This window comes from Photinus pyralis, unplaced genomic scaffold (assembly GCF_008802855.1).
Source record: "Photinus pyralis isolate 1611_PpyrPB1 unplaced genomic scaffold, Ppyr1.3 Ppyr1.4_LG10, whole genome shotgun sequence".
In the NCBI taxonomy this organism is placed as follows: domain Eukaryota; kingdom Metazoa; phylum Arthropoda; class Insecta; order Coleoptera; family Lampyridae; genus Photinus; species Photinus pyralis.
The window spans coordinates 8,230,665-8,257,929 of record NW_022170250.1 but is presented as its reverse complement, the minus strand read 5'-3'; the positions used below and the strand labels follow the sequence as shown (position 1 = coordinate 8,257,929).

The following is a 27,265-nucleotide window of genomic DNA, read 5'->3' as shown; positions in this document are numbered from 1 at the left end:
TCTCGTTTAAGAAGGGGTAAACCTTTGTTTCTCCTTTTCGTTTTTTCCTCTTCTTATTTACGCATGTCCGTATGCAACGTTGCTTACTTTCTCTTATTCTTCTTTTGCCCCTTCTCTCTACTACCTTCCTATTGCATTCACTCGTTTTCGCATTTCCTCGGTACCTCTTTCTTCTTTTTCTTATTTTTCTCTGGTCTCCTTAACCTCTTATTTACTAGCATTTCTATTTTTTGTGTCATTGTCTTGATTTTTTATTTTTTACTTTTTCGCTTTTCGTCCCCCCTTTCCCTTTCTTTCTCATTTTTCCTGGACAATTTGTGTCTAGATTATTTCATGTTCCATTGTCTTTTTTTTACCAACCGTACCTTAGTAAGGAAGGTATCGCATTGGAGAAAAATGCTCCCTCCCCCTCTGACTGAAGACGCATCGACTCCCATTGAAGTTGTCTCAATTAAAAAATTGCCCTAGGTCAAGGCTCGTATTCGTGGTACATGAAGTTACAGAAATTGGCAATGGCCCGAAATATGTGGATGAATTTCCCTGACGATCCTCCCAGATTGATTTGATTCCTGTACTGGCTTTATACAGCTTCAGCTTTCCTTAGGTCAAAGTGTGTCTTTGTTGATAATGGATTAATTACTTCAGAGAATTTATCAACTTCAGCGTATTCACGCGGGTATTTTATACACCCCGACTCACCGGTTCTTCTGACGGGCGATCAAAAATGAGTTGCTGTCGAGTCGCCTTTGGAAGTTCAATTTAAGTACGATTTCCCATGTAAACAAAAATTCCAAAGGTGACTTGACAGCAACTCATTTTTGATCGCATGGTATAAGTGCGTCAGTGTTTGACGTATTTTTCGAGAAAATTATCCTGCTAGTGCTAACAAATGTATCACCTGGATGGGAGGGGCGGCTCGATAATTCAGTACCCGGCGTTACCTCCTCTCATAAGAGCGCTCAGCCTTCAAGACTCATTTTTTTAAGCTTCGTCTACTATGAATTTCCGATCAAATTCTCCTCAAGTTCTGTCAATATCTTCATTAGCTCATATGGTCCAGAAGTAGTTCTCAAGTTACCCTCAAAATGTCCAATGTCTTCCACTATTTTTGACACTAGTGGAAATGGTTCAATCTGAAGTCCCATTTTCGACACTTTTATAAGGTATCTCCGTTATAAAAAAAGTCTTGTACTTGTGGTGAAATTTCGCTCTCTTAAGAGATATGAGGGGGGGGGGGGCAATTGTCAATTTTCTTACCTACAAGATACTTATAGGAAAATGTTTATTAAAACAGTTTCTTTATACGGGTTTAGGCTATGGTTTAGGTGGAAAACTTATCACACCTTATCTCACTTTTCTAAATAGAACACCCTGTATATTTTCATGAAAAAGACTGCAAAATTTTAATTTCAAAAATGACACCAGGGATGATATTCAAAAAATATTTCAGTAATTTAAAAAAATTCAGAAAAGATTCCAAAAAGATGTTTTTAAAAAACTAAAAAATTTCGTTTCTTTAATTTTTCATTTTTTAAATCCGTTTAAATCAATGTTTTTTAATGTCATAAAAACAATTGTATAGCCTGCAGCACCCACCTAAAGGATTTTCGCCAATCCTGGTAGCTCTTCGAAAAAAAAAAATCTTAAATGTTGCGAAAACCCATGACACCCTCGCAACATGGTTCCAAAGCTGGAGAGTAACTCTCTGGTTCGACCCCAGGCAATATAGTGTGTAAGGCTATATTATCTAAAGGTCTCACAAATTAGGAACATATCGTCAAACCACGCACGCCCTTCACCTAACAGTACTCCAATGCATCGGAAACAATCCAAGGGAAAAATATGTCAGTTGCTGTGTAGCTGGTAGCCTCCGGAAATGCGTTCATTAGCACCTGACATGAAAAGAAAAATATAACATGAGAACTCTATCCGGATCGCACAAAGGGTTCGAATAAACACAATTGATTGACTATGACAAAAATTTATTCTGAAACGCATGAAAATTAAAACAAAATTCCTAAAGAAAAGAAAAGCTTACAAAGCTTGTTTGGACAAATTACACCGCACGCAGGTGAAAATCTTAAAATTGTTTGTTTCTCTTTTAAGTATCCTATAATAGTCTGGCTTGTGATGACAGGGCGCACTTAACACAAGCGCTGACAGCTTTTGATCTTCACTTTCTGTTAACTATAATAACAAGAGGATCTTAACAAAATGGCTCACGTTGCACTAACTGCCGGCTTGATAGACTTTTTCCATAAAACGGACAAACAGGCGTCTTTAACTAATCAAAACGGGCGTCCTCCTTCCTCAAGGTCTTTCAAAAAGACCGTCAGCCCTGACAGAACGCATCGCGCGTCCCCTCTTACGACGAAATAAAGCGCACATCGTTGAACAGTTCTTATCGCAAACACTTCAATAAACCATTCATAAAGTACGCCAAATTTAACCATCTTATCTAATGCATTTTATCTAAATTAAATAAATTACATAATTTCAAACAATTCTAAAATGGAAAAACAACTACAGGAATACAAATTCAAATGAAATAAACACATTCTGTACTTATTCGTAAATAATCCCAGATTTACTTGACTAAAATAAGATATTTTTCATATACAGGGTGTTTAAACCCATGTTGTTTACACAAGACCAGTATAAGAAAAAAACCAACAGAAAAATATCATACAATTAAGAGAATACAAAACTCCTAAAACCACATGCCAATCATTCATGGGGGGAAATAATATTATACAAGTACTTATGTTTAGTCATTATGAGATTGAAACTGGCCATGGTGCTTGCTCGCCAAGCAAGGAGGACCAAGAGCATAAGTAATTATATGGGTCTAGACAAATTTCAACGACGAATGGAATAATCTTTCCGGGAAATATGACGTGCTTTGCTTTAGATCATTCCAGAAGACTTCGGGAACGCTCCAGTTTACTATATAAGCAAATAGAATTGCGTTTCAGGATAGTTTCAATTTCAACGCCGAAGTGATAAATGGTTCGCGCTGTTGTTGTGTATGTGTAAGTGATATAATATTTCAACTGTTATAAACTTATTGTTATTTAATTATAAATGAAATTGTTATTAAATTTTTTAATTTACAATCATGTGTATAATGTCAAAGGGTCAAAAAACTTTGCAAAACAAAATAAATTATACGGTCGTCGATTCTACCAACATAAAACATCAAGTAGGTAATTAAAATGTCAAGTAACTAGGGACTCAAAAAATATTCTTCCAGTAAGGAGCGGACTGGAATTGAGTTGGGATTTTCTAATTAAAACAAAGCATTTCAATTCCAGTATCCATCCTTCTTGTGACATTTTACAGTGAACAAAAATGCAATTTTGGGTATTTTTAAGGGTAGCCTCCAAACGAATCATTTGCGATCCTCTGTTTATTGAAATAAATGTTTTGGTTTCCTCTTTCACTCAATTTCTATTGTAGAATAATCATAGTATAAAAATAACACATAATCAGTATATGATATCCAGCACTACGGGTCAAAGACTCGACTATAGTTGTTGAAGACGTTTGGGATATTTCCGCTCAAGTTTAGTTAGCGAGTTTATTGTACAAGAATCTGGGAATTATTTGGGCTCGGGCACCACCGCGGGAACGTTTGCATGGTTTGGAGAAGACGTGGAGTCGGTGAAGCTAAAAGGTGAGTAAGTTTGAAGAAGCACGTACTACGTACCTATAGCAGACTGAGAGAGAAGAAAATTATCTAACCGTGGAAGATTCCTTTTACAATGCTGATTGTGAGAAAATGCAACACAATTGCTGTAAGTGAAGGTCTCACGGGTCATGTTTAGTCACTTGCAAAACCTTTGTCTAGTCAGTGGTAACGTCTAGGTACAAAACCAAAAGTAAGTCTCCTTTGTACGTTTTTTTAACAATTCCACCCTGTAGAAAGCAAAAATGGCGAAAGCCCAAAGAAGACCGTCCACCTTGGGAATAATACACGAGGGTGACTGCATGGATTCGTTCATAAAGTCGGCGGATCAATGGTTAGAGGATAAGAAACGGTTCGACGGAGCTGAAGGTCTATGGAGGGTTCACGACGGCCTATACGACTTGACGCACTTTGTCGAAACGCATCCGGGCGGAAGATTTTGGATCGAAACGACCCAAGTAAGTCGCTTTTCCACCACGTTCCCATCAATCGATGCACTTTATGTTTCGGAATTGGAAATTGATATTCCACTTAACTTTGGAGCGTAGATATCTTCACATATCAATAAACGTTATAAATAAAATATTAATCTGAGTGGAAAAATCCTCACAATTGATCAGTATAGTTTTTTGCTTAATTGTTGCGAGAATGTTGTTAGGGGTTGTTTTTACGTAACGTTGGAATTTTATAAAATACGAAAAAAAGGGATAAGAAATTTGATTCGGCTCAAAAAAGCACCAATATATCGATAGCCTCTTTTTATTGAATCTCATCGTATAGGTTGGCAAAAAGGCGGCGCATTTGAAGACTTCGCTAGTGTGAGTTTATTTCGCACAAATTGCGCCGAAAATGGGGTATTTTTTACTTCTGTCTTCATTTTTTTGGTGTAATATATACCTATTCGGTTTTGGATACTGATGTGTGCTATCTCGTTTCGTTCCATGCTATAGACGACATACAACTCTTTATCGTTTACTTGCATAAATAAGAAAGTTGAGTTTTGATAATGCGCAGTACGACTATGCATTTTGTTTGCTTTTATTAGAGAGACCTATCACACAAATTCCGTTCAAATTGCTCCATAAGTAAGGAAGTTGCGTTTTGCGCATGCGCATAGGCGATTGGGGGGGGGGGGGTACGTGTGTGTCACATAATTTCACACTTGGTCCGTTGACACATTGCTCGGCTTCGCCTTGCACATTTACAAAAATCGCCGTCGATTCTAGAACGCGACCGAGCGATTTTGGAATCCAACATAAAAAACGACATGGTTCTAGCCCCCCTCGTTATCGAATAAACGCCAAAATTGTCATGTATAATTAATGTGGGAGGGAGGGAGGGGGGCCCGATCCGCCGCCTCGGAAGCGCAATCGCACTGCGAGGTCAACGCGCAAAAAAACGCAACTGAATACGTCCATGGGGGGGGGGGGAGGTCCGATCTCAAATCGCCGTCGATTCTAGAATGCAACCCAACGTAAGAAACGGCATCGTTCTAGAACTCGTCGTTTCCGAATAAACCCCAAAATAAGAGAAAGCTGCCATTTATGCGCAATTCGGGGGGACAGGAGGGGGTGCGACCCGACGCCTCTGAATTCCAGTCGATCTACGAAGCCGGCACGCAATACCGCAACTCGATACATGCTTCCGTTCTACCGTTACGGCGTCCCAAATTTGTCTCTACATGGCGTGGAGGGGGGAGGGGGGGCGATATCGGTACATGGTGCGTTGGAAACACCGCGATGTCGCGCGTCCGATTCACCACCTTCGCCTTCCCGAAACTCATTTTTCTTTTATCGACACCCCCCCTCTCCCCCGCCACCCCTAAAGTGACTACAATTTAATTAAAATCTCCGAGCACGTTTTCGAGTAATTCGCAAAAAAAACCCTCAAAAACGTCACTCTACGCCTCGTCCTCCTCACGTACCCCGCCTGCCCGCGATCTAGTTTCCACCCGGGCGCCCTCGAACTAACTCAAAAAAACCCAACCGATACACCCCCTCTCCCCTATGACTTCTTGCCTTTCCCTCCATGCCGGGGAGGAAGGCGGGGGGTGCGAACTCGGCACACGGCGCGTTCGAAGCGTCGCGATGTCCCGCGTGCGTTTCGCCACCTTCGCCTTCTCGTAACGCTCTTTCAAAGCTGGGTCGAGCGTTCTAAAAAACCGCTCGAGCGACGAGCGCTCTAATTGCCCCAAAAATGCTCGCGAGCATCGAGCTGTTTCCCAAAGCGGAACCGATTTCGAGTTCCGAACACTCCTAAAAGTGCTAGAGCGGTTTATCGTGAGCGCTCGGGAAAAGTGCTCGTGAACAGAAAAAAACGCTCAATACCGGAAAAACGCTCGCGAGCGGCGCTTAATCCTTCAGCACTTGAGGGCGGTTAAAGGCGCTCACGAGCGGAAAAAAACTCTCAGGTGCGGAAAAAGCGCTCGTGAGCGGAAAAAGAGCTCGCGAGCGGAAAAAAGCGCTCGAACGCCGAGCACTTTAAGTAAACGCTCGAGTATTGAGCACCAAGCAGCCGCTCGCATGCACTTTTTTTTACCCCCGAAGAGCATCACTTTTTATCAAAAAATTCCCATGCGCTCCACTTCGCGTCGCGCGCCTCCGCCAGCACCCTAATCGTTCGCGCGACCGAGAGAGCTAATCGCGCGCACCATAAAGTTTTTTCGTATCCCCACTCCTTCGTCCGCTACGAATTTTCAAAGTAGCGACTTTACCTATGCACGGCCTTGCGAGCGCACCTCTCCCCCTACCTCCCGGAGGGAGTCGAGACGAATCGAAACAAAAATCGAAAAGTGGTCACCCCTGATTCCGAAGGTGCCCACCACATAGGTCGAACAACTTCCCGCCAGGTCCGAAAACATGTTTTTTCGCGTTTTTCACCTCTTACGGGCAACCCCCTCCCTCCCCCACCCACGGAGGGTTGATAAAAATTCTTACTCTATGCTACCTTCCGCGCCCATCCTCGGTACCCGCCTAAACCGTGGCGGCGATTCCGTGGTACTTACCGTTTGCCCTCCGGAGGGGGTTTTATGGGGAAAAACACAAAAACGGCGGTAGCGTGGGGGGAAAACATCTGCGACGATTTCCTTCTTTTTCACATATCACATGTGAGATGTGAGATCGTCGAATCCGGTTTATTCGCTTATTATATTATGCACTTAGCATTACGCAATCTGCGCATGCGCACACATGATGTTTAAAATATGCGATATGTTTGATTTCACTAGGAGAATCTTTGGTTAAAATTTCAAAAAATATCTCGACAATAGAATCGTTAAGATTTTTCTTGGTTGAGGTGCCAGAGCTATAAGCTACCGAATGCAAAAAGAACGAACTAAATATCTTGAAAACTGTAAGAAGAGTAGTTGCGGCCTCGGGTGGACGGAAGGACGGATGGAAAAACGGACGGACGGACAGCGCCGTCCAACATGAGCACTGAATTGGTTTATTTCATTTGAATTTGTATCTTAGTGTTGTTTGTAATGGCGTAATTTTGTTTGTTTAATTTTATTATCGCTTGTGTAAATTGTGTAACGAATTGTAGAACGTTAAAGTGCGTGTTTAAATGTGGGAACATCTGGTCAAATTTTGCGTAAGGTGTTTATTAAGGTGTTTGCGATACGAACTTTTGATCAGGCGATAATTAGTTAATTTCAAGGAAAATGCACATCTGGCGCAGACAAGAGTAATCCACGTGTGTTACGAACAATTGCGCGTGTCGTAAAAAAGAAGAGTAGACTTCAAGCGCGTTCCTTCGAAGTTGGCGTTAATCTTATTTTGATTGGCGCTTTATTTGTAAATACCGGACGAAGGAACTTATTGTATGATGGAGGTGGTGTTTCTTTAAATACTGGAGACAACAAAAAAAATGGCTGGTTCGCGACGGTTTGTTAAGAGTGTATGTCTGTTTACGCTATTTTGGCGCCCAAGGTGGGGCCGTAGCAGTAGGTATCAACTCTATACCAAAACATTCCTTTTTAAAGGGATCATCACTTGCAAATAGTGCTGTCGGCCGTCACCAAACACTAATTCTGGGATAACTTGCCGACGACATTTTTGGTATTCACTACCGTGATTTTCTGTTTTCGACTCCGCTTTTGTAAACATTTTATGGAATTTGGTCCACCAATTTCTTGTACAATGTCACAAATTCGCCTTCAGTTGGTCGTTGTTTCCATACGTGATGCACCCACACCCGTTTGTCTTTATTAATTTCACGTTCGATCTCTTTTTCATATTTCATATTTTATATCGTTCAAAGTTAAATTTATAATTAAAATGTTCCTATAACGTTTGCATCATAAATAAAGCTGACCTGTATTTGACAGCATTTATTGATTTAAAGATATAATTCAGGTAACGTATCGATTTTGATCTTATTGAGATATTTAAATTTGGCGCTTTATCTGATCACAACCTTCCCGATTTTTCTTCGCCATTGGCGTACCAACGTGGAGGATAACATTTTCAACATTCATACATCAGGAAGCATCACAGTAGCCGAAACGGCGCATTATCAACCCTCTCCCACAGAAGAACAACTGATCAACGCGTTAACAAAGCAAAAAGTCAATCCTAATATTAAAAGAAGCAATTAACAAGAGGTAGGACAACAATATGAGGAAATCAGAACCGAGAATTTGTTGTTTATAATTATCTAAGCACATTGATGCGTAAACTACTACGTCACAAGGACGTTTTATTTGGTTTCGGTACTTGCAATAACGGTGTGACACCCTGTATGTGCATTTCAATTGTTTGTAACGTTAAAAGTTGTAAGTTGGGATAAGAGCGAATCCGATCATATTATACATCAATTTTATTTTGAATAGGAATTATTTAATGTTGTTAATATTGTTTAAATAATCGCTTGTATTTTGTTTACTCAATTGTAAAGTTCAAACGTGCTAAAAGACTAGATTTATTCAGTTAAAAATTATTTGCACAGTATTTGGAAAAGTTTATCTCATGTTTTCATCCGGTCGTTGCGATAAGAGCGTTACTGCGGCGTAAGCTAACTAGTTTTAAGATAATCACGTGAGTAGACATATAGGGTTGAACCTGAACCAGTTCAAGGTCGCCCGTCACCGTGGTGATCAGTGACCTTGGAAACTAGGTCAAGTCAACGACCCTTAATTTCAAGTTCTCATTCTTGTAGTATGTTATTTCATTTTTAAGGTAAATTGTCCAATTTTTGTATGTAGCATTTCATTTTTCGGGCTCATCACAGATCAATAGTCTTATTTTGGGGAGTCTTATCTCAAGGTTGTAACATTTTACTTCGAAGGTCATTAAAGGTCAACGGTCACATTTTTGCGGTGTCATATTTCACTTTCAAGGTCATCAGAGTTCGATGACCTTTAATATTTTTTCTGTTGAATATTCAATTTCCGAGGTCATCACAGGTCAATGACCCAAATTTGTGGTCTTATTTCAAGGATGCTACATTTTACTCTCAAGCTCATTAAAGGTTAATGGCCCCATTTTTGTGGTGCCATATTTCATTTTCAAGGTTATCACAGTTCAATGACCTCCATTTGCTTTAATGTTTAATTTTTGAGATCATCTCAGATCACTTTGTGGTCTTGCAAATACGTAACATTTTACTCCCAAGGTCATTAAAGGTCAATTTTTGTGGTGCCATATTTCATTTTCAAGGTTATCACAGTTCAATGACCTCCATTTGCTTTAATGTTTAATTTTTGAGATCATCTCAGATCACTTTGTGGTCTTGCAAATACGTAACATTTTACTCCCAAGGTCATTAAAGGTCAATTTTTGTGGTGCCATATTTCATTTTCAAGGTTATCACAGTTCAATGACCTCCATTTGCTTTAATGTTTAATTTTTGAGATCATCTCAGGGCACTTTGTGGTCTTGCAAATACGCAACATTTTACTCCCAAGGTCATTAAAGGTCAATTGCCCCATTTTTAATGTGTCATTTCATTTTCAAGGTTATGAATATTCAATGCCCTCCAATGTTTTGCCGTCAGAGGTCAATGACCCTTTTTGTTTTGGTGGTAATTTAAGTTCAATGGTCTCGATTTTTGCGTTGTTTCATTTTCAAGTTTATCAGAAGTCAATGAAGTCATGTTTTATTTTCAATGCAATCGAAGGTCAATAGTCCCATTTGTGTAATGTGTATGTTTCAAGGTTATCAGAGGTCAATGACCCAACTTCTGTGCTGCCATATTTCATTTTTAGGTTGTCGAGGCCCTTGGACCTACTTTCCATGGTTACCGCCCACGTGGCACGCGACTTACCTCGACCTACTTACCAAGGTCACCGCCAGATGGCAAGCGACCTTGAGCTATTGTTTCGCAGACGCTGTATTTTGTTAAGGAACGAACGGAAGTGAGAAAAGGAAATTGTTTTGTATAGAAGAGGAAGGCGCTAATCGTAGGTACACATACATAAATATATCTGGTGCAAGTCAGGCAGCATTCCGTTAATTAACATTACAACAAAAACAAAGCAAGGGAGCTTGTAGCAAAATATTAGATTAATTAATTAAATTCAATGCCAAGTGCAATATGTAACAATCTTGACCTAACGCAATTCGCCCATAGATGAAACACCCTGTAAAGAAACAGAAACACATATAGACCTGTAAAAGAAATGAAATTCTGCAAACAATTTAATGTCGATACCTCAAACTGCAGCAACAGGAACACAAAAATGAATTAATTCGATTTAATTCTGCACATTCCTCCATAAGCGAACATACTGTATCTAAGTATAAATAAAAACACGAAGGAATTTGCATGAGGTTTCAAAATGTACGCTATTGTTCGAATTTATCGTAATAGTTTTCAAATGGTAAATTGTCCTGTGTGAATGAAAATCACTCTAATGGGCGTTTTAAAGTTAGCACGCCCAATGTACTAAAGCCAAGTATTTTTCTAGGGTTTGGACATAACCGAAAGCTGGGAGTCCCATCACATATCGTCCAAAGCAGAACAGCTGCTACCGAAATATTTCGTTCGTAAAGCACGAACTCCAAGAAATTCGCCGTTCACTTTCCACGAGGATGGCTTCTACAAGACGCTTAAGGGCAGGGTGCGTTCACTTCTGCCGCACCTGCCGAAAGACCCGATCAAGACATCGAATTGGATATTTGACATTTTGTTCGTTGTGTCGGTGCTACTGAGTACGCTGGCCACGCTTTACTCCAGTCACACGATTGGGATTAGCGCGGGAATTTGCATGGCGTTCACCCTTGTCGCCGGTCACAACTACTATCACAAGGCGGACAATTTCCGACTGTACCCAAATTACGTGTTCATGCTCAACTCTCGGTAACACTAGTTACACCCCAAGCTCTAAAACCCCCTTAGAGATTTCAGAATCGTACACGTTCTTAGTCACCATGCGTTTCCGAATTCGGTTTCTGACCTGCAGGCGCACATGCTGGAACCGTTAGTGCTGTTGTATCCTGGCAAAAAGTCATTTGTCACAAAGTATCTGTCGTACATTTACGTTCCTCTGATGGTGTGGCCCATGTTCTTCCTAGGACCGCACGTTATAAAGTGAGTGCACGTTTCCAAATTCGGTTTACAGCGAAAATTTGTAGGTTATACCAGTGGATCTTCTCGGGTAAATCGCAGCACATCCGAGACGATCTGCTGGCATGGATTTTGCCTCTGTTTCTCTACGTGGCTACCAAGCAACCCCCGCTCAACGTACTGACCATGTGGGTCTTTATAATGCTGGTCAACGGTTTCTGGTTTGGCTTGGTCGGTTTTACGCTCAACCACTACCACCCCGACATCTTCATGGACGGCGACGTGTCCAGGTGCGAAACCCCAAAACTCGCCCCGATTAACACTTGCTCGCGTTTCAGGTACGACGAAAGCGACTGGGGCGTCAGCCAAGTGGATACGGCAGGCGAGAAAATCGGAATGGTAAACACTCACTTTCTCGGGCTGATCTTCCTAGGCGACCACGTTTTACATCACCTGTTTCCCGTGATGGATCACGGAGTGATCCAGTACCTCTACCCCGTCTTCAGAGAGACGATGAGGGAGTTTAAATTAGATTTGCAGGTTTTCGGTAAGGGCGAATTTGTAGGGGGCTACTTTCGGCGGTTGTCCACGGAAGACACAAGTAGCCGTCCAGTCGGACGATCTCGATACCATACTAAAGTTTTCGATAAGGGCTGAAGTGTTAGAGAGTAATTTTAATAAAGCAAAGAAATAAACTAGTATAGAGTCACATTTGGTTTGTTTTGGGAACCGAGAACATTAGAGATTGTAACCCGCACATGTTGATTTGGTTAGAAGGACCAAATTTGTAACTGGCGCCGGTAGTGTGGATCTTTTCATTGCACGACTATTATTTACATTTAGATATTACTATGGATGTCTAATTTATCAGAGTGATGCCCGGGAAGAACTTTTTTTGTAGAAAAAAACTACAATTTGAGAGGTTCCACCCTGTATATACAACTTACGACGATACATACATTTTTGAGAGTTGGCAACCATGCAATTTCTAGGTGGGAAAAAAAAGCTGCCTGCGCCACCTAGAAAGCACGAACGGGAGTTACGTTTGGCATCTTGTCTTGAATGGCGGTCGTGAACGCGTCGCTCCATAAATGTGTTGTTATTTTGTGTTATTTAATGCAGGTAGTAATTTTTGCATTTCTTTATATCGTATTTGTGTTTTGTATGCCGCATTTTATATTTGTTGTGTGTTTGAATCTCTGTCTTTGAAATTTATTTTGTTTAACCGCAATGCAATCATATGTGTGATACCGTTATGCTATTGTTTATAATTGTTTACATTTTTGGTGTAATGTTTGCTTAATTTATGTTTATTGATGTTGATTACTTGGTCTTGTCCCTGAAGTTACATTCATGTAAGTTTTCATTTTATTTTAATATGTGGAAATTGCTGATTCGTTTGATGTATGTACTGACTTGTTGTTTGTTACTAACAATTTTCTCCGTGAATGAAGCAGTCACGGGAGGTGGAAAAAGAAACTGTAGTCTATAATTATGTGTTAGGGCACCTAATTCCGTGCACTGTCTTCGACATCCAACTGTAGGTTCGAAACCCCGAAACCAGGGGCGGACTACCCATCTTGCAGGAGCGAGATTACGCTAATCAAAGCTCTTCAGTTTAGATTCTATGTGCGTTAAATGAGTGGCGATTCAATAATTTCCACATATCTTGTTTTTAGTCAAACTTGCCTACAAGGCCATGTAATTTTCCATCTTGCTTTCAACAAAAGGACTTTATTGCACCAAAGATGAGTCACATCCTGTGTATTTCACCATTTCTCAGAATCTTGGTACCTGCTCCTACCTGACCCATTGTCCCCAAAAACTTGTTTTAGCCTTGTGTGTAACCAACCTGTGTATATGCATTTACTATCTTTGTTAACTACTGCTTAAATTTTTACAAAATATTTTGTTTATTAACTTTTGGACTGTTTTAATCAAACTGCAAGGTTTTTCTTTGTCGTACTCTTTTTACCCTTGGCAGTGACTTTTGCGAGAGTACGACACCTTTTGGCTTTGTTTGTTTTGTTTATATTAATGTACATCAACTAACTTTCCGGGTTTTCACAATCATGATAATTACGATCATTATTAAACAAACTTTTTCCAATTTCAGTGTTTTATTTAACGTTCCTTCCCTACTGTGCTTCAGGTCAAGGCGTTGTCTACAACTAACGTAAGGGGTCCCTGCCTTAGATGTTTTATCACGTGCCACTTTTCAAATTTAAGCGGGATCTTGTTTAGTTTTAGAGGAAATAGTCATTCGAGTGGCCATTTTTAAACGTTGCCGGGTTTATTTTATTTCCGTGTTCTTGTAGTGTGAAGTTAGCGTAGAACCTGGGGGTTAAGTACACTACAAATTTTTGGAATTTGAAGAATGCGCGTGCGCCATCTTGACGCGCACAACATTAACCAATTTCAAGGTCAGACCAATAACGATAATCCAAGAGATGCATTTTATGGAATGGAGAACAAACAGGAAGCGTGGAATCTTTTTTACAAACCAAAGCAAGTTGAACAGACAAAATACCTCAATTTTACCTCCCGTATGTCAATAAATACTGTAATTACCCTATAGGACGGCCATCCGTATATATTGGAGCGGATTGTGATAAAGTAAAGCTTGAAACAGTAGAGGGATAAATTAAATACGAAACGTTATCACCACAATTATTATTCCACCCAGTGCCGCCTGTAAAAATGAATAAAAAATTAATGTTTGTTGTCGTTCATGCTGTGAAAGTTTCAACTAAAGATCTTGTAACTTGGGTAATCCATTAACTCGGGAAGTTTACAAAATCTTGCAAACGTACGAAATATGGGAGTTCGGCACATAACAGTATAATAGAGAGACTAATGAACAGCTTTACTCATTCTGCCAATTCCAGAAACCTCGGGGTCGGCATTTCTGCTAGAACCATCGGCGTAAGCGGTTCTTAGGCTGCGTCACGAAACGGACCCAACTCATCAGAAACTGTCACGTATAATTCATTATCTTCCGCCAGACTGGCTCTACCCACTTTTCTAACGCCAATAATCGAACAGTGCCGTATCCGGAAACTATTGACCCAAACAATTGCAACATTCCATTAATTTCGGCGACAAGCTGGCGTTTCACACGCAATTACGTAGTCAGGACCGTAATCCAAGACCATTCGTCCAAAACAAATACCGCACATTTAAATTAAGTGCTACATAAGTAATAAGTGAAATCTAGTAACTAGTGAATTGAAAATTTTTGAAATGGGAATTTTGATTTTTGTGAATTTTAAACTTGTCTGCCAGCTGGCAGGTTCTTAAGTGAATCCCTGCTCCACAACTCCTGGTCCATTGCCTCTCTCTGCATACCCACATAGCCTGCTCCCTTCTTCAAATCATCAATTCATTCAGATTTTTCTTCCTTTTCCTCCACAGATCCTTCCAATACGTCTCTCAACATTCCATTGCCCATTTGAGGTTTTTGAGTCTTTTTAATATTTGAAAATTTTAGATAATTTAAGATTTTTGAAAATTTGGGATTATGGGAATTTCGATATAGTTATTGGAAAGTCTACATTTTCGAATTTTTGAAATTTTGGTATTTAAAATGTGAATATGAGAGAAATTTTCGGTAAGCGATTTTTGAAAATTTTATTTTAGGAATTTGGATTTCGGTTATTAGAATTTTCAGGAATTTTTTAATACGGGAATTTGAAAGTTTGGGCGGATAGCATTTTGTAATTTGAATTTTTGAAATTGTGGGAATTTGAACTTTTGCGAATTTTAAACCTTGTGCCTAATGAAATTTCGGAGATTTGAGATTTTTGAGAATGTTGGAAATTTTAAACCAGGGGTTTTAAGATTTTAGAATTTTTGAAATGTTGAGAATTCAATTATCAAAATTATTAAAATTTGGGAATTTCGATATATTGGAAATTTTGGAATTTCGAAATTTTGTGAATTTGATATTTTTAAAATTCGAGAGTTAAAATTTTGATCTTTCTGAATATTGGCCAGTTTAGAGATCATGGTATTTTTGAAATTTTGGTTATGGGATTTTGAGATTTTGAAATTCCGGTAATTAGATTTTTGTATGTTTTAAAATAAGGCAATTTGAAATTTTGGGCTTGTGAGATCTTGGCAATTTTGATTAAGTTTTTGGGATTGTCGAAATTTTGGGGTATTTGAGATATCGGTTTTTTGGAGAATTTGAGATTTTGGAAATTTAGGTTTTTTGAAATTTTGAGATACAATTTTTGTGAACTTGAAATTTTGGGATTTTGGAAATTTGTGATTTATGAATGAGATTTTTGAAATGCGCTGGTTAGGGGTAAAACGGCTTTATCATTTTCTAAAAAAGAAAAGGGCGTAGTCGTTCTGTTTCTCCTATCCAATATCTGGTTTTTTGAAAATTTAAGATTATGTTACTTTCGATATAGGTATTGAAAGTCTAGATTTTAGGATTTTTAGTACGTATTTCAAATGTGAATGAGATGTTTGAAATTTCAGGAATTGGATTGAGTGATTTTTGAAAATTTTATTTTAGTAATTTGGGATCCGGGATTTTAGAATTGCCGGGAATTAGATTTTTTATGTCCGGGAATTTGAAACTTTTTGTGTATGAGATCTTTTGGTTTTTGAAGTTTTGGGTATTTGAAATTTTCCGATTTTAGGAAATTTAGAAATATATTTTTGATATTTTGAGAATTTGAGTTTATGCAATTGTGGGAATTTGAACTTTTGAAATTTCGGGAATTTGAGAATTTTTAGAATACTGGAAATTTATATCAGGATTTTTAATATTTTAGAATTCTTGAAATTTTGACAATTCAATTTTTAAACTTTTCAGAGTATGGGATATATATTGGGAATGTGATTTTTGAAATTTAATATTTTTAAAATTCGAGTAAGATTTAGAGCTTTTTGAATATTAGGAAGTTTAATATTTGGAATTTTGAGATCATAGAATTTTTGAAATTTTGGTTATGGGGTAATTAGATTTTCGGATGTTTTAAAATAAGAGAATTTGAACTTTTGGGCTTATAAGATCTTGACTTCTGGTTAAGAGTTTTTGGGATTGTCGAAATTTAGGGTATTGGAGATATTGGTTCTTTTGGAGAATTTAAGATTCTGGAATTTTTGAGAATTTAGGATTTTTGAAATTTTGAGAGTAGAATTTTTGTGAATTTGAAATGTTGTGTTTTTTGGAAATTTGTGATTTATGAACGCGTGAGATTTTGGATCGAACGTTGGGTATTTGAGATTCTGGTATTTTTTAAAGATATTGAAAAGTCTAGATTTTAGGATTTTTGGTACGTATTTGCATGTGAATGAGATTTTCGAAATTTCAGGAATTGGATTGAGTGATGAAAATTTTATTTTAGTAATTTGGGATCCGGGATTTTAAAATTGTCGGGAATTTGAAACTTTGGGTGTATGAGATTTGTGGTTTTTGAAATTTTCGTTATTTAAAATTTTCCGATTTTTGAGGATTTAGGATCCTGGAAATTTAGAAATATATTTTGACATTTTGAGAATTTGAGTTTATGAAATTGTGGGAATTTGAAAATGTTTAGAATGCTGGAAACGGAATCAGGATTTTTAATTTTAGAATTCTTGAAATTTTCACAATTTAAAATTTTGAGATCATAGAATTTTTGGTTATGGGATTATGGGAATTTAAGACTTGAAATTTGGGGGTTTGAGATTTTTGGGAACTCAATTACCTATTAAAATTTTGAGAGTGTGGGAATTTCAATATATTGGGAATTTTGGCATTTTGAGAATTTGATATTTTTAAAATTCGGGAGTTAAGATTTTGGGCATTTTGAACATTAGAGAATTTTGAGATCATGTCATTTTTGAAATTTCGGTAATTATATTTTGGGATTATTTAAAATAAGGTAATTAGTTATTTCGGGCCTTTTTTTTAAATTCTGGGTATATGAGATTTTGGGATTTTTGAAATTCCGGTTGAGTTCTTAGGATTGTGGAAATTTTGGGTTATTTTAGGGATTTTGGTATTTTTTGAGATATTGGAATTTTTCGGAATTTAGGGTCTTTGATATTTTGAGATATTAGGAAATGAATAGGATGAGTCAAAATATGTATCCACAACATCTATTATTATACTATACATATTGTAACAATAAGTAATACAATAATATACTACAAATGAAATTTGAAAAATATAGTAATATACAAAGAGAGGTTATATACAAAGGAAAAGGTGGTACAATATATTACTTTAGCTATATCTATGTCACTAACATTCTCGTATCACTTATACATTTAAAAACTGCTTACAATCTAAGCGTCGCATTCAACAAAACAAAATTAACCGCTTTCTGCCTCCGACTCGTGTCTAGTAAGTCGCCTACTTAAGTAAGTCAGATTGAAATGACATCATCTCAAAATGATATGTAAAAATATATTACGTCGAAATCATAAATTCTCAGTCTTGTCAAATTTTGAATGGTGGTTTTTGATTGGCTCTCATCATCTCTTGTAGGTTTACATATTGTCTCCATGTATAGGCATTATCGGCAAATCCAGATGCATAACATAGCAAAATGTCAAACAGTGCCCCCGTTTTGTTCGTTCTCGTCGTCCTCCTTCTTGCAGAATGTCATGGATATGGATTTACAGATGTTCGCCGCTACTCATGCGTACGAATAGTCCTTGCCGCCGTGCATGCTCGAAGAGGTGCTCGATCTGCTTGTACTCGATCTGAAATTTGACACTATCAAGATCGAAATCTAAAAGAATCGCCTTTGGTTATTAATTTTTACGCAAATCCTAAAATTTCAAACAAAACGTAAGAAATCCCAAGATCTCATAGTTGCAAAATTCCTTATTTTAAGAAAATACAGAACCTAATTCCTGAAATTTCAAAAATCCCAAATCTCAAATTCCCAAAATCACGTAACTAAAATTTCGAAAATCCCAAGATTTTAAATTCCCTAATTTCCAAAGATACCCAAATCTGACTTCTGAAATTTCATAAATCCCAAGATCTCACAGGTCCAAAATTCCTAAATTCCTTATTTTAAAAAAGTCCAGAACCTAATTCCTGAAATTTCAAAAATCCCAAATCTCAAATTCCCAAAAACACGTAATTAAAACTTCAAAAATCCCAAGATCTCATAGGTCAAAAATTCCTAAATTCCTTATTTAAAAAAAATCCAGAACCTAATTCCTGAAATTTCAAAAATCTCAAATTCCCAAAATCACGTAACTAAAATTTCGAAAATCCCAACGTTTTAAATTCCCTAATTTCCAAAAATACCCAAATCTAACCTCTGAAATTTCACGATTTTCAATTTTCTGGGTGATTTGGATTCTCAAGGTCAACATTTACAAGAATCGTCAAAAGTTATTAATTTTTACCCAAAACTTCAAAAATCCCAAGATTTCACGTCCAAAATTCCTAAATTCCTTATTTTAAAAAAATCCAGAACCTAATTCATGAAATTTCAAAAATCCCAAATCTCAAATTCCCAAAATGACGTAACTAAAATTTCGAAAATCCCAAAATTTTAAATTCCCTAATTTCCAAAAATACCCAAATCTAAATTCTGAAATTTCGCGGTTTTCAATTTTCTGGGTGATTTGGATTATCAACGTCAAAATCTAAAAGAATCACCTCTGCACGTCAAAAGCTACTAATTGTTACCCAAATCCCAAAATCTCAACCAAAATGTACAAAATCTCATATACCCCAAACTTCAAAAATCCCAAGATCTCATAGGTCCAAAATTCCTAAATTCCTTCTTTTAAAAAAATCGAGAACCTAATTCCTAAAATTTCAAAAATCACAAATCTCGAATTCCCAAAATCACGTAACTAAAATTTCGAAAATCCCAAAATTTTAAAATCCCTAATTTTCAAAAATACCCAAACCTAACTTTCTGAAATTTCGCGATTTTCAATTTTCTGGGTGATTTGGATTCTCAAGGTCAAAATCTAAAAGAAACGGCTCTGCACGTCAACAGTTACTAATTTTTACCCAAATACCAAAATCTCAACCAAAATGAAAAAATCCCAAAATCTCATATACCCAAAACTTCAAAAATACCAAGATCGCATAGGTGCAAAATTCCTAAATTCCTTATTTTAAAAATCCAGAACCTAATTCCTGAAATTTCAAAAATCACAAATCTCAAATTCCCAAAATCACATAACTGAAATTTCCAAAATCCCAAAATTTTAAATTTCCTAATTTCCATTAACTTCTGAAATTACGCGATTTTCAATTTTCTGGGTGATTTACATTCTCAAGGTCTAAATCTAAAAGAATCGCCTCTACACGTCAAAAGTTATTAATTTTTACCCAAATCCCAAAATCTCAACCAAAACGTAAATAATCCCAAAATCTCATACCCAAAACTTCAGAAATCCCAAGATCTCATAGGTCCAAAATTCCTAAATTCCTTACTTTAACAAAATCCTGTACCTAATTCCTGAAATTTCACAAATCCCAAATTCCCAAAATCAGGGAACTAAAATTTCGAAAATCCCAAAATTTTAAATTCCCTAATTTCCAAAAATACCCAAGTCTAACTTCTGAAATTTTCAATTTTCTGGGTGATTCCGATTCTCACGGTCAAAATCTAAAAGTATCGCCTCTGCACGTCAAAAGTTACTAATTTTTACCCAAATCCCAAAACCCCTACCAAAATGTAAAAATCCCAAAATCTCATGTACCCAAAATTCCTAATTTTAAAAAAATCCAGAAACTAATGAAATTTCAAAAATCCCAAATCTCAAATTCCCAAAATCACTTCTGAAATTTCGCCATTTTCAATTGTCTGAGTGATTTGGATTCTCAAGGTCAAAATCTAAACGAATCGCCTCTGCACGTCAAAAGTTATTAATTTTTACTTCAAAAACCAGTATTTCCAAATGTCAAATATTTATACAGAAAATTTTGAAAAAATATATATACTGACCTTCTAGAGTCTATTTGTATGGAATTTCTATCCGACTTCACAGCATGATGTAATTTACTATTGGATAAAAACGTGCTAACGGACTCATCGGACGTATAACTGTCCTGCTCACTGCAAATTTTTAACTTCAGCATGGAATACTCAACTCATCCATTCTTTACCTGTCGGTTTGTTCAGAGGGCGAATCTTCCAGTTCACCCTGTATGGCGGACTGAAGGTCTTCGATACGCTTCAGCGCCAGCCTCAGATCTGCCTTCGCCGCCGCCGTTTCCGTTTCGGCCAGTTCGCAACGTTTCTCCAAATCCTTGCGTTTTTGCAGAAAGTCGGCTTCCTTCGACGCGCTTTGGTTGCACTCCTCCTTGAGCTCCCTCAGGTTTTTCTGCAACTTGCGAATCTGCTCCTGTCCGAGTTGCTCTTTCGTTCGCGAGTTGGCGATTTCCGTTTGTAATTTGTCGACCGCTTCTTTGAGACGATTGATTTGCACCTCCAATCTTGATCTGGTCGTCTGCTCCAGTTCCAATTTCGACTCGAGCTCTTTTGTTTTCAATTCCATTCTGAAAAAGATCAAAAATTAACGATCAAAACTCCAATAAATTAAAAATTAAAAATAGTAAATTAAAAAATCCCAATCAGAATTTCAAAAATCCTAAATTTCAAATTCCCAAACACCCCAAAATCTAATTCCTGAAATTTAAAAAAATCCCACGATCTCAAAATCTAAATATCTTAAAATCCCTAATTTGAAAAACCCTAAATATAACTCCCGAAATTTCAAAAATATTAAATTCACAAAATTTCAAATTCAAAAAATCCCAATCCCAATATATAGATTTGAATTAGCGTAAAAAATTCAAAAAAAGTAGAACAACCGCACTTGGAATAATGTGATAAAAAATAAAAAAGTCAAAACATTCCAAAAATTTGAAGAAATGGAATAAAAATTACAAAACAAGTATTTGGAAAATTAAAAATTAAAAAAATGAATGAATCTAAATTTAAAAACCTGCAAAAAATTAAATTAAAAACAGTAAATTAAAAAACCAGAAACAATTAGAGCAAGAAATCGGAAAATTAAAAAAATGAATAATGAATGAATTTTGAAAAATAAAAATCTGAAAAATTTAAAAATTCGCAAAAAAATCAGTAAAAATTTAGAAGAAAAAAGAATTTAAAATTTAAAAAAAATGAAAATTTGTAGATGGCAAAAATTAAGTCGATAAATTTGAAAATTTCAAAACATCAAAAAAATTCGAGAAATTTGGAAAACGAAAAATAAAAGAAAACTAAAAAAATTAAAAACACATGCATTCAAACAACAACATATGACAAAAACAATTAAAATTTTATGAAAATTATTATTATTATTAAATCCCTCAAGCTCTGACCTTTTCACGTGTAAGTTCGACGACGCCTCGCCCATCGTTTCGACCGACTCGAGCTTCGAGGCCAACTCCGACAGCTGATCGCGCAGGTGATTGCGTTCGGACTCCAGTTCGGAAACGAGAGACACCTGTTCTTGCAGCGTCATTTGATCTAAAGACATCTGCTGGACGGCCGCCTTGTATTTCTTCATGACCTCGGCGAGCTCCTCCTCGTTCTCTTCCAGTTGCGCTTGAAGGTCGGAACGTTCGCGGAGCACGCTGTTCGATTTCTCTTCGGCTTCGCTTTTCAGTCGGTTCGCGTCCTCGAGCATCGTTTGCGTTTCGGCGAGGTCCGTCTCGAGGCTCTGCTTCGATTTGAGCGCAATGGAACGGGCACATTCCAAGTCTTCGATTTGGTTTCGGAGTTGGCGTACCAGCGCTTTGCCTGGAAACAAGCACGATAATAATAATAAAATTGAAGATTCCTATCCTGTGCCGATAATCAACAACATAATGGATAACCTCTAAGAGGCGCGAGGGTCCTAAGCTATTTCGTATCTCCTTTCCTGCGACCGCTATGAATTAAAAAATCCCAGAATCTCAAATTCTCAAATACCCAAGATCTCATAGGCACAAATTCTGATTTCCTTATTTTAAAAAATTCCAGAACCTAATTCCTGAAATTTCAAAAATCCCAAATTTTAAATTTCCAAAATCTAGTAACTAAAATTTCAAAAATCCCATGCTCTCAAAATTCCCTAATTTCCAAAAATACCCAGATCTAACTCTTGAAATTTCGAATATATCAATTCCACAAAATTTCAAAATCTAAAATTTCAAATATCCCAAAATTCGCAATATATCAAAAACCCTATAACCTCAAATGTTCAATAATCCCATGATCTCAAATTCCACGAATTTTAAATTCCCTAATTTTCAAAAATAGCAAAATCTAACTCCTGAAATTTTAAATATACCAAATTCACACAATTTCAAAAGCTAAAATGTTCAAAAACCTCAAATTCCAGAAATTTCAAGTCCCAAAGTTTAAAATTCAAATTCCCGCAATTTCAAAAATCTTAATAACTCAAATTGTCAAAATTTCGAACATATAAATGTAAAACCTTCAATTTCCGAGATCCTAAAATTCCCAAAATTTCAAAAATCACATGATCTCGTACGCCAAACGTTTCAAATTCCCCTACTTTAAACAATCCGGAAATCTAATTCTCAACATTTCTAATCTCAGATTCCTAAACTCGAATTCCATACTCAAATATTTTAAGAATCCCTAAATCTAATTCCAGTCATTTCAAACATCTCATATTCACATTTCAAATACCAACCCTTCCGCATATATTTAAAATCTCAAATTTGCAAACTTTCTAAATATCTCAAATTGTCGAAATTTCGAGCATTCTAAAATCTAAAAAATTTCGAACATTCTAAAATTTCAAAGGTCCTAAAGTTTAAAACTCACAAAAAATCAAATTCCCAATACTTAAAAAATCCCAAAATCTCAAATACCCGAAACTTCAAAATTCGCAAGACCTCGTAACCCAAAATTTCAAATTCCCTTACTAAACAAAGCCCAAAACCTAGTTCCCGAAATTTCAAAAATTCCTAAATTCTCATAGACCCAAAATTTCAGAAATCCCATAATCTCAATATCCCAAAATTTGCAATTCCGCAACTTTCAAAAATCTTATACCCAAACATTTCAAAACTCCCAAATTCACTAAATTTCAAAATCAAAAACTTTTAAAAATGCTAGAATAATCTAGAATTTCCAAAATACACATCCAAAATCCTATAATGTCAACATTTTGAGAATTCTAAAATCCCAAAAATCTTAAGACTAAAATTTCCAACATAAACATTCCAAACATTAAAAAGATTCAAAATATCAAATTTCCGAAATTTCAAAAATCCCAAAATATATCGAAAATGTCAAATTTACAAACTTTATAAATGTCTCAAATTGTCAAAATTTCGAGCATTCTAAAATCTAAAAAATTTCGAACAGTCTAAAATTTCAAAGGTCCTAAAGTTTAAAACTCACAAAAAATCAAATTCTCAATACTTAAACAATCCCAAAATCTCAAATACCCAAAACTTCAAAATTCGCAAGACCTCGTAACCCAAAATTTCAAATTCCAATTACTAAACAAAGCCAAAAAATCTTAAAAAGATTCAAAATCTCAATTTCCGACATTCACAAAAATTGAAATTCCCAAAATTTCAAAAATCCCAAAATATGAAATTCGAAAAATAATTCTGGAACCTCTACATTTCAAGGATCCTAAATTCCCAACATTTCAAAATCCACAAGATCTCATATGCCCCAAATTTCAAATTCTCTTACTTTAAACAATCCCAAAACCGAAAAAATTCCAAAAATCTCATGATCTCAAAATCCCAAAATTTCAAATTCCTCGATTTTAAAAAATACCAAAATCTCGAAATTTCAAAAATAGCAAATTCAAAATCTAAAAAATCTCCATATTCCCAATATATCGAAAATCAATTGTCAACATTAAAAGAAATGTAAAATCTTAAAAATCCTAGTCTAAAATTTCCATTTTAAAAATTCCCAATAGGGAAAAATCTAAAAATCCCGAAATTTCCTCACAAGGTTTTATTAAAATTGACACAATTTCAAAATTTCGAAAATTCCAAAAGCTTAAACTCTCAAATTTTGGAAAATATAATTCCAACGCCTCTAATTTCAAAGAGCCTAAATTCCCAAAATCTCAAACTCAAAAATCTCAATTACCCGAAATTTAAAAAATTACAAGATCTCATTTTTATCAATTCCCTAATTTTCAAACATCCTTAAATCTAAGTTTCAAAAAAATCAAGACTCCCGATATATGGCAAATCTCAAATTTTCATGAATCTTAATTTGTCAAAATCTCAAAAATTCTAAAGTCTATAAATTTCTAAATTGCAAAAAAATTAAACGATCATAAAGCCCCGAAATTTTAAAAGCTCTCCAGTTTAAAATTCAAATTCCAAAATAATACTTGTATGTAATTATGAAAACTTAATTTCGAAGATCATAAATTCCCAAAATCCCAAATGTTCATTTATCGCAAAATCTCAAATTGCTAAAATTTCAAAAATCCCAAAACTTCGAATTTAAAAAATATAATTCCGACACTTCTAAATTTCAAAGATCCCAAATTCCCAAAATCTCAAATACCCTAAAATCTCCAATACCCAAAAATCCCAAAATCCTAAATTTCACTTTACCAAAATGGCCATTTTAAAAATCTCAAAATATTAAATTTCTAAAAAAAATTCCTAAAATTTGAAAAATCCTATCTCATAACCCATTTTAAATTCAATCGGCAAAAATCCGAATGTTTAAAAAACACAAAATCTAATTCCCGATTTTCAAAAATCACAAATACATATCAGGATACCAAAAAGCTCAAAATTTCAAACATCCGAAACCTCCAAATTTCAGAAACCCTAGCCTAAAATTTCAAAAAAAAAATTTTAAAAATTCCAAAATTCTTAAAATTAAACAAAAATCCAAATTTCCAATTTAAAAAATCCATAGGTCTCAAATTCCCAAAAAACTTAAAGATCGTAAATTCTCAAATTTTCAAAAATCCCAAGATCTCATTCCCTAAATTTCAAAAAAGGGAGAGCGACATCGCGCCTAGACATTCTGCATTTTTACTTTTTAATCAAGAGATGTGACAATAATAGCATGCGTCAGGTGAGACCAAGGTCTGGGTGGCGCAACACATCATTGGAGGGGCAACATCCAGGGAATAACGAAATCGGCCATCGGTAACTCGAAAATTTCAATTTCCCTGATTTTCAAAAATTCGTATGTTCCAAAATCTAATTTCACTTCCAAAATTCCCAGAATATCAAAATCCCAAAACTCAAAATTACATAAGTTTAAAACCAAAATTTTCAAAAAATCGCGATACTTTAAATTCCCAAAATTTCACAAATACCAAAATGGCCAAAAATCTCAAAATACCAAAATTTCAAGGACTCCAACATTTCAATTCCCAAAGGTCTACATTTTCAAAAATCCCGAAACTTCAAAAACCAAAAACTTGAATAATTCCCAAAATCCCAATATCTAAAATTCCCAAAATTTCAAAAAGCCTAAAATCTCAAATTCGCAAACTCCATCAGTGAACAGGATGCCTTTTGGTACAGCAAATGCGCCGGAATAATAAAAAATACGCACCAGGTCCGTCGGATTTTAATCGTTCAAGTTGAGATTGAGTGTCGCGTAGTAGCACTTTCGTCCTCTTCAGGTCACGTTTCAATTTGTTCAGCAGCGCTTCGTCACCGGCACGATCGTTGCGATCGGCTTCGGCCAGAGCAGTCAATCGCCTTTCCAGCTCGTGCTTTTCGCGTAACAAAATCGTGCGCTCCTCGTGTTCGTTTTCCAGCTGAGCCTCCAGAGCTGAAAAACCAACAGTGAATTCATTGCGGCAACACCCAAACGTGTAGAGTACCTTTTACTTTCTTTTGAGCGTTACACCTCACCTCCTCCAGCTCGTCGTCGCGCTGCTGGGCTTCCCGTTTGCCCTCCTTCCTCTGCGACTCGAGCGTCATCTCCAGCCGCAGCTTGGCCTGCTCCAGAAGCTGCACCTGACCGGCGAGCTCGTCCAGTTCCTCCTCTTGGTCGTGCAGGCGTCGCTCGCAGTCGATCTTTTGCTTGCGCAAAATAGTGACCTCCTCCTCGGTCTTGCCTCCGTAAGTGAGCTCGTCCAACTCCCGCTTTAAGGCTTGCAGTTTGTCCTCCTTCAGGTCCAGTTCGAGTCTTACATCCTGAAATCGGAAAAGTGTCCACTGGTGCGACTCCCAGCAGATACTCACCGCCAAGTTGGCCTCCAAAGTGAACTTTTCCGCAATAGTCGTCTCCTTTTCTCGCGCGAGACGGTCCTTGGCCGTACGTTCTTGGCGCAGCTCGTCTTGCAGCGACTGCGTTTCCGAGTCGAATTTCCTCTGTTTCTTCTCGAGCATGTTGTTTCGCGCACTCTGCTCCTCCAAAAGCAGTCGCAGGTCGTTCGTCTCCCCATTTACCTTTTGCACCTTTCGTTTCCATTGCCCTACCACTTGCCTTTGCTCTTCTACCTCCTCGTACGCGTCCGTCAGCTGTTGATCACACATTGTTAGCACGCTCCACGTAATCTCTTATCACTAGGCAAATAATGACTTACTTTTTTCTCCAGTTGTTTTTTCAAGGCGACGAGCTGCTCTAAATCGTCCTCGTGCTGCTGTTGCAATCGCTTCTTGGTAAACTCCAGCTCCTTGCGCACTCTCTCGTATCGCTGCTTGTACACTCCGCCGTCACCGTCGCCCTCCTCGTCCTCTTCCGATATACCGTTTAGATCCGATTTCGCGTACAGCAGCTCCAATTCCAACTGCTCCGAGGTGTCTTGGAGTAGCTTGTTTTTCGTCTGCACCTCGATCAGTTCGCGCTCGATTCTCATCCGCTCCGAGGTTTCGGCGTCGAGACGTTCGGTCGCTAGCGTCGACGTCGAGTGCTCCTCCGCGAGGTCTGCGGTAAGTTCGGTCAACTGAAATTGAACAGAACCTCAGTATCATCGTACACAAAATGGCGCATACACGCATCACTTGGTGCAAAATTTGGATCCAATCACCGCAAGAAACAAGGGCCAAATTAAATTTTGTGTCCACAAAGAAAATAAATTATTCCACAAACACCAATAATTCAACAGATTTGCGCTAATTATTAATTAGTGGCGCATAATTAGCATAAAAATGACTATCATAAG

The 27,265-nt window shown here is 36.9% G+C and overlaps 2 protein-coding genes across 6 annotated transcripts in view; one reads left to right on the top strand and one right to left on the bottom strand.

The window, feature by feature from the left end:
• The first annotated feature begins 3,517 nt into the window (after positions 1 to 3,517).
• LOC116162228 (cytochrome b5-related protein-like) lies at positions 3,518 to 12,180 on the top strand. Of its 4 annotated transcripts, none has more exons than XM_031475782.1 (6): positions 3,518 to 3,676; positions 3,925 to 4,146; positions 10,596 to 10,987; positions 11,027 to 11,218; positions 11,263 to 11,484; positions 11,533 to 12,180. In XM_031475782.1, the coding sequence occupies exons 2-6, from the start codon at positions 3,934 to 3,936 to the stop codon at positions 11,849 to 11,851; spliced, it is 1,338 nt and encodes a 445-aa protein (XP_031331642.1). In that variant the 5' UTR covers positions 3,518 to 3,676; positions 3,925 to 3,933; the 3' UTR covers positions 11,852 to 12,180. The 4 variants fall into 4 exon arrangements, with proteins under 4 accessions (XP_031331642.1, XP_031331639.1, XP_031331640.1 ...); XM_031475779.1 differs by having other exon boundaries at positions 3,518 to 3,797; XM_031475780.1 differs by having other exon boundaries at positions 3,518 to 3,867.
• Positions 12,181 to 17,277: 5,097 nt separating this feature from the next.
• The window catches only part of LOC116162322 (unconventional myosin-XVIIIa), a 69,242-nt gene continuing 59,254 nt past the window's right edge, over positions 17,278 to 27,265 (bottom strand). Inside the window, exons 9-16 of one of the 2 annotated variants that reach the window (XM_031475923.1) lie at positions 26,687 to 27,046; positions 26,343 to 26,621; positions 25,979 to 26,294; positions 25,705 to 25,926; positions 21,510 to 21,930; positions 20,286 to 20,678; positions 20,125 to 20,235; positions 17,278 to 17,902 (exon numbers count right to left, since the gene is read on the bottom strand). In XM_031475923.1, coding sequence (XP_031331783.1) covers positions 17,836 to 17,902; positions 20,125 to 20,235; positions 20,286 to 20,678; positions 21,510 to 21,930; positions 25,705 to 25,926; positions 25,979 to 26,294; positions 26,343 to 26,621; positions 26,687 to 27,046 — 2,169 coding nt within the window. In that variant the 3' untranslated portion in view covers positions 17,278 to 17,835. The remainder of the gene's footprint in view (positions 17,903 to 20,124; positions 20,236 to 20,285; positions 20,679 to 21,509; positions 21,931 to 25,704; positions 25,927 to 25,978; positions 26,295 to 26,342; positions 26,622 to 26,686; positions 27,047 to 27,265) is intronic. The other variant, XM_031475924.1, reaches the window with a different exon arrangement.

Bases quoted from the DNA above. Each gene is read 5' to 3' on its own strand.
- LOC116162228 (XM_031475779.1), top strand. From the start codon at position 3,765: ATGCTGATTGTGAGAAAATGCAACACAATTGCT. The intron at 3,798-3,924 runs GTAAGTGAAGGT...TCCACCCTGTAG, and splicing joins GAAAATGCAACACAATTGCT to AAAGCAAAAATGGCGAAAGC. The intron at 11,219-11,262 runs GTGAGTGCACGT...GAAAATTTGTAG, and splicing joins CTAGGACCGCACGTTATAAA to GTTATACCAGTGGATCTTCT.